At 39.1% G+C, this 7343-nt stretch overlaps 1 protein-coding gene across 3 annotated transcripts in view; it reads right to left on the reverse strand.

The window, feature by feature from the left end:
- Positions 1-2577: 2577 nt before the first annotated feature.
- The window catches only part of LOC111155172 (ring finger protein 168), a 42276-nt gene continuing 37510 nt past the window's right edge, over positions 2578-7343 (reverse strand). For all 3 annotated transcript variants that reach the window (XM_022515262.1, XM_022515260.1, XM_022515263.1), the window contains one exon: positions 2578-6305. In XM_022515262.1, coding sequence (XP_022370970.1) covers positions 5349-6305 — 957 coding nt within the window. In that variant the 3' untranslated portion in view covers positions 2578-5348. The remainder of the gene's footprint in view (positions 6306-7343) is intronic.

Here is a 7343-nt window from a genome sequence, read left to right on the forward strand (position 1 = left end):
TAACTCAGACTCTTCCCTTCTGTTTCCCAGCTCTAAGGGCAGTAGCCACTTCCTGCAGTTACCATCTTTGGGTTATCTCTGTGTTCGTTCCCTTTGGTCTAACACCTGTCTAACCAATTCCCCATTCTATAACCTCTGCTGAAATGCTGTGGTTTTTGTTTTCTTAACTGGACTCAGATTGATACACTACATTTGTCTACTATCAACTGAGCAAGGAACGGGGTTCTCATCCCCATCCTGGGACTCAGGAAAGTCACGGGCCAGTCTAACCTGCAGTAAAAGATGAACACAAAAGTCCATTACAGGACTTGAGAGAGGGAGATGATGGATACAAAAAAATGGAGACTCTGTGCATGAGTCCCACCTGACAGTCTTCCGAAATGAACTATTTCCAGGGACAGAGCCTGATTGTGGCAACCTGGAACTACAAAAGCCAAATTGAAGAGGATCGTAAAAGTAAAATGTAGAGAGTCCCCTCAGTTGAACTCAAGGTTGCTCCAAGTCCTGCCAAGACAAGGCAAAATATTCTAGGGGGAAAAAAATCAGACTCAAAATGTAAAGTCGTAATTGTTTATTAAGAGCTTTATGCAGGAATAAGAAATGGGTCAACATACAGTAGTGGCTCAACTCCCATCTTTTTAATCTCAAGAGTTTTTAGGGTTTCACACACCTTTATGCACACCAGCTGTGAACCAGTACAGGGACTTGTGGAAGCCACTTAGGATTTCTGAGAATTCCGTTTCCTTTGGGAGGCCAGGGACTCTTGTGACCTGGGGGACTTAGAAGCAGGGGTCTCTTGTGATGCAGGGAGCTGCAGACATTCCTGGCAGAGCTGAGTGGAGTCTCCATCAGTGGACGGAAGATAAATTGCAGCTTATTGGATGCCACATTTGGAGATTTATGGGAGACGAAGCCAATGGACAAAGTGAGACTCTTCCAAAAGTGGGACTGGTGCAGTAGTGCGGTCAGAGAAGAGCCAGGCAGGAGGAATCATCGCTTATTCCGGTTCTCCTTTTGAATCAAGGCATGTGCCAGGTGCTTACCTCTTGATAGCAACTTGGTTGATTACATTAGGATTCCCATTTATAATTTAAGAAAGTGAGGTAATGGAAGGTAAGCAGTTCACCTAACAGGTAGAGACCAAATTAAGAAGGGAATTCTAGGGGCACCTGGGTGGTTCAGTCCATTAAGTGCCCAACTCTCCATCTCAGCTCAGGCTTGGGTCGTGAGTTCAAGCCCTGTGCCAGGCTCCACGCTGGGTGTAGAGCACTTAAAACCAAAACCATGCTTAACCCAGAAGCCCTACAAAAACACGAAGCTTGCAGATGTGGCCCTGGGGATGTATTTTACAGACCCCTGTGCTAGGGCTTCCAGTTGAGGTCCTAGTGTGTTCAACAGGCTCCCTTCCCTCGGTAGGTCATGAATGCTTTTTGTCTCATCAGCAGTGTGAGCCTGATGACAACTCTCTGCTTTTCTGAGGTTTTCAGCCTTTTAGCCTCTGCCCTGAGCAGTTTGAAAACTCTGCAATTACCTTGATGGGAAAATTGGCCTTGTGTTGGATGACCCTCAAGTCTCCAATATTGTTATTCCAGCTTCATCAGAAGGCCAAGAGTTCTGCCAGTTTCTGTTCACTAGCAGCAGCCCTGATTCTTGTCCTGCATTCACAACAGGCACATGCTACCAGCAAAACCACTTTTTGGTTGCAAATACCATTTCACTTCTCATGTCTCCCTTCTCTAGAATCTTAGCCCTGAATTTAGTCCTCATTGTTTCAGGAGCTCTCTGATGCTTTTCAGCAGGCAATTTTACATTTTTGTTTCCTTTTAAGGCAAGAGAGATCACAGAGGAAGAGGGAGAAGCAGACTCGCTACAGAGCCTAATGCAGGGCTCCATCCCAGGACCCTGAGATCATGACCTAACCTGAAGGCAGACGCTTAACCGACTGAGCTACTCAGGTATCCTGGCAAGTTTACATTTCTATCTGGCTCTTCTCATTACTCTCGGCAGGAATGTAGGCCTGCTGCAATGCTACCTGGAAAACATAAATCTTGCTTTTCAAATAATTTAAAAATAGTACCTGAAAGCTAAATACATTCAAATCAACTCACAATGCTATAGTTTTTTCCACACCGAAAAAAGCTTCCTGAATTGATTTTTAATATGTAAAGGCAAAAAACACCCTTCAGAGTGGTGAAGGCTGAGATTAATAAGCTCCCTTTATCTTGCAATATCTTTAAATTTTTTTTTCTTTTTCAGTTATTTCTAATATTCAACATGGTGCTCGAACTCATGACGCTGAGATCAGGAGTCCCAGGCTCTTCCGACTGAGCCAGTCAGATGCCCTTATCTTTTTTTTTTTTTTTCAGGTGCCCCTATTTGCAACATTAAAAAAAAAAAAAACATTTATCTATTAATTTGAGAGAGAAAACGCGTGTGCAAGCAGGGATAGGGCAGAGGGAGAACCCAGAGCCAACTCACTGCTGAGCACAGAGCCAAATGCTGGGGTCAATTCCGGGACCCTGAGATCATGACCCGAGCCTAAATCAAGAGTCCATCACTCAACCAACTGAGCCACCCGGGTACTCTTATCTTGCAACATTTTAAAAACATTTAAATTTTGACTAGATGATATATTTGGTATGACTGAAAATTCAAAATGTAGGAAAGAACACAGAGTGAAAAGTCCTTCTTCCACCCTTATCTCCCAGCCACAAGGTTTCTCTCCCTGTTGGTGACATTTATTGCTTCTCTTTCTAGACTTTTTATGCAAATACATGTATCTATCTTTTCATACCAGTAACGTGGTTTTGTTGTTAGTTGCTATATAATAACTGTACAATCATTTAATATCTATTGATGTGACATTTAAGGTTTTTTCTAAGCTTATTATTATAAACAGTGCCATACAAAAATATTTTGTACATGTCATTCTACACACATGTAAAGGCAGCTTTAGGAAATTCCTAGAGATAGAATTGCCCAATTCAGAATTGGGATTTTAAATTTTCTACTGATACCAACCAATACATAAGAGTGCTTATTCCCCAGACTCTTGCCAAGACTTAAACACACATACATACACAAAGCAAAACAAAAAAGCACCTTTATCTTAACTAATGTGAAGGGTAAACAGATGTATAAACACTAGTATAAGTGACATTATGCACTTTTCACATACTTAGAAGACATCTGTATTTCCTTTCCTGGGAACTGTTTCTTGGGAACAGTTCTAATTTTCCTTTTGAGTTATTAGTCATTTTCATAATGTATCAGCAGATCCTTGGTACAAAGGAAATGAGCTCTTCTCTTCATGACAAATTGCATCTACTCCCCGCCCCTCCACCCCTCTCACCATTTGCCGTACGTATTTTCCAATTTTCCATTATGGTGGTAATTTTTGTTATGCAGAACTTTTTAATCTTAGGTAGTTAATTTTTATTTTTTAATTGTGGTAAAATACATATAATAGTCTTAATTTTTATTATTTTAATTTTCAGATTCTCAACCTCTGTATAGTTCTAGTGCTCCCTGAGAAGTTCAATATCCTCCTATCCCTCCACAAAAATGAGAGGAAAAAGTAGCAATACACTCTAATGACTGACACAAAACATTTATTCGTTTCTAATGAAAAGACATATAAGGTAGGACTATCAGAAAAACTAATAGAGAAATTAAAATTTATCTTAAGGTTAGGAAGACGTCTTCACAAATGAGTGGTTAAATGCAGAAATCCTATATATGTCACACTATTTTTTCCCCCTTTTTGGTCATGGACTATTCCAGGAAAATTTAATCACACAACTTTTGAGGAGTTCCAACAGTGTCTACCCTAAAATGTTAAGTGAAATTGCTCTTAGAAAAATACTGATTTGATGAAAAGACAGATTTTATCATATTTTGGAGAAATTTGGTTAGTTTCTGACTAGACTTCATTTTAGCACAATCATTACTCAGAGGGCAAACACTTTTTTCTTTTTTTGAGAAAGAGCAAACTAAATTTTAAATTAGCATCAGAACTCTACCCATAATTACCCAATCAATATTGAAATAGATGCCACTAAGTATGCAAAGATTAACAGAATTTTAGTTACAAAATTTGGAGAAAAATCTTAATAATGTGCAAAAATATTGACAAATTTAAGCTAGAATTAGCTCTAGGATGTTTTATTTTTACTTCAAAAGGATGGACAACTAGAGATCAGCAGAAATGCTGTTAAAACTGCTATTTGCTTAAAGTTGTAAAGATTAATGGTCCGTAAGTTAAATTTCACAAAATGAAATCACTGCCTTCTGATTTAACTTTCAAGGGTAAGACGGCAAAACCCAAGTATCAGACTTTCTTTTTCTGTCCATAAACACATATAAAAGTCAGCATCAATACAAATGATAATATAAGGAAATAAACACATGGTTATATCTCAGGTCCCACAACAAAAGATATTATGATATTTAACTCTCCTACAGTAAAGTCCCACCCCACCCCCGGAATAGCAGATTAATAAAAAGGTGACATTCCTAAATTTCAGGCAATTTAGCAATTGATTTTGATTTTGACACCAGATACTATGGTGTGAAAAGCTATAATACCTCAATGTTTTCCATGTCATTTAGCAAAGAAAGGAGGAGGGAGAACCCTCTAACAAACGTCACCTGCTACTCCATCCCAGGCCCAGCTTCTGGTCACTCATTCTGTTCCAACGCTTTCAAACAGTCAATCTGCTCCACTGAGCCGCACCCCAACTCTTCAACTCCCTTCGCATCAAAAGCCTAGTTTCCTTTCTGTCAACTAATTCCTAATTCTCCAGGAAACTCTGATTTTTCTGATTTCACATTGATCACAAACCATTTTAAATTGAAGAAAATGCTATAATGGTTAAAATAATTCAAGTGGAGATGAAAACTAGATTCCTTTAGTGTTATGGGAGATGCATTTCAAGTGCTCTGCAAATATATGGGAAGTAGCAAGAGAACTTACCCTGCTGGGTTCCTAACTACTTGGTATATATCATCTCACTTTGATTACTAGTTAGGACATGAAGGGAAGTAAAGGCTTTTGTAAAACATGCATTTCTGGGAAATAGAATGGCACTTGAGCTCGGAGCTCGCCAAGGCATTCTTATACCCATAAGGACTGTCAAACTTAGTACATCACAGTTATTAAAAAAGCAAAGGATTGGGACTCCTGCTTACCATAGAGTTTGGCAGAAACACATTTATATATTCCTCCCTCATAATCACGCCATCCTTTATAGACAATGGGTGTGACCATTACAAAGAGTCTCTATATGAAAAAAGGCTTCATAATCCATCCATTTGCTAGATTATAAAACCCTCCTTCTCCCCATGCATTACTTTGTATACCTCTGAAACATCTGAAAAATACTTTTCTGTGACTTACTAGGCTGTAGGGAATTAGCGCTTTTAGATACATTAGTATTATCTCTAGAAGAATTTGGCATCTTTCTCCCATTAACATTAACTGAATGTTTCAACTGGATCTTAAAAGACGGCTGCCAATTTTCATTTTTCGAGCCTCTCCGAGATTTGGAATGCTCTGTATCAGTCTGTCTTTTGAAGTTCCTGTCTTTGGAATTCTTCCTCTGTCTATTTAGCAATCTGTCTGGAGGTGACGACGTAGGACGTAAATGATACTCATCTGGGGATCCTTTCTGCCGGTTTGGCTTCTTCTGTTCTTTATCTACTTCTTTCTGAAGCTGTAACGCTAATAACCTGTCCTCTTCTTCTTGTTTATGTCTCTCAAAAAGTAAGCGTTCCAAATCTATCAGTTTTTGGGTAAAGTTGATTTCTGCTTCCTCTTGGTCTGAGGAAGCTTTGGGGAATGTTTTCCTTCTTTTTGCAGAAACGCACGGATCCCTGACTGCTTCAGACAAAGATTCTGGGTTTTTTCTTTTGGAAATATCCTTACTGATCGGTAGGCAAGACTCTTCATTTTCTGTCTCAACTGTATTACTTCCAGTTATCTGTGTCATACCTGATATAGTACACCCACTCTCGGTTTTGCCATAAGGCTTAGCTGCAGCTTCTCCAGAGCAGGGAACTCTGGCTTCAGGTCCTTCATGATTTAGGACACATAACTCTTTATCATGATTGGTTGGTCTCATTTTGACTTTTCCTTCAAGGCACCATTCTCTGCCACTGGCACATAACTGAGGCATAGGTGACTCTGAAGATTTTTCACCTTGTTCTTGAATTTCCATGCTTATTTGTGGAGAAAGTGTTGGCATATCTTCCTCAATTTCTGTATCTTGCCATGTAGGGCTCTCTACAACACTACTATCAGTTTTCTGTAGAAAACAGAAAAAGACTGAAGTGAACCGGAGAAAAACATCAAGTCACAATACAGAAGTCTAATCTCTGAGTTTTCACAATAAGATAGCATCACAACTAATAACGCGTATTAGTTCTTTTTTTAAAAAGATTTTATTTATTTGACAGAGAGAGATCACAAGTAGGCAGAGAGGCAGGCAGGCAGAGAGGGGGAAGCAGGCTCCCTGCTGAGCAGAGAGACCAATTCGGGGCTTGATCCCAGGACCCTCAGACCATGACCTGAGCTGAAGGCAGAGGCTTAACCCACTGAGCCATTCAGGCGCCCCAATTCTTAACAGTATTTTTATTCTGTGTGCCAATTTAGATAAGGGCACTCCTTCATTTTCACTCCCATTAAAACCTACAAACTAGATTTTGTGTATGGCCAATAAGCTGGCACCAGGACCTGACCTCTCTTTCACCTTATAAATTTCCTCTAGGCCATAGGTTTTTAGCCCCTTTTTGTGCCACAGACTCTTCACCTTTTGGCATTTTGGTGAAGCTTACAGACCTCTTCTGAATACTTTAAAATATAAAAATAAATCCATAGGATTACAATGGGAATAATTTATACTACAACACAATTATTAAAATGTCATTCCTAATGCAATGTGCAACTATTAATACATTAAATAATAAGATCTACTGAGGCAAGTCTAATCACTTGTAATACTGAAGTAGGGACAAGTAACAATATTTCAAGAAACCTGCCACAAATTTAACATGATAAAAACCTGTTCTTTCCACTGATGATGACCAAAGGCACAGCTTTTGCTAACAGTATTATAGTTTGATGTCTACATTTGTAATTAAAGGAATGAGAGTTTAGGTGAAAGTAAAGATAAACCTTTCCTTCCATTTAAGTTCGTATGTACTCTCTGGATTCTAACCACAGACCCAGGCCTTAGGTTAAAAACCCTTGCTTTAAAAAAAGAAAGGAAGAAAGAACGAAAGAAGAGAAGTGAAGAGAAGAGAAGAGAAGAGAAGAGAAGAGAAGAGAAGAGAAGAGAAGAGAA

The sequence above is a fragment of the Enhydra lutris genome, unplaced genomic scaffold (assembly GCF_002288905.1).
Source record: "Enhydra lutris kenyoni isolate GAN:26980312 unplaced genomic scaffold, ASM228890v2 scaffoldscaffold39, whole genome shotgun sequence".
Lineage (NCBI taxonomy): Eukaryota > Metazoa > Chordata > Mammalia > Carnivora > Mustelidae > Enhydra > Enhydra lutris.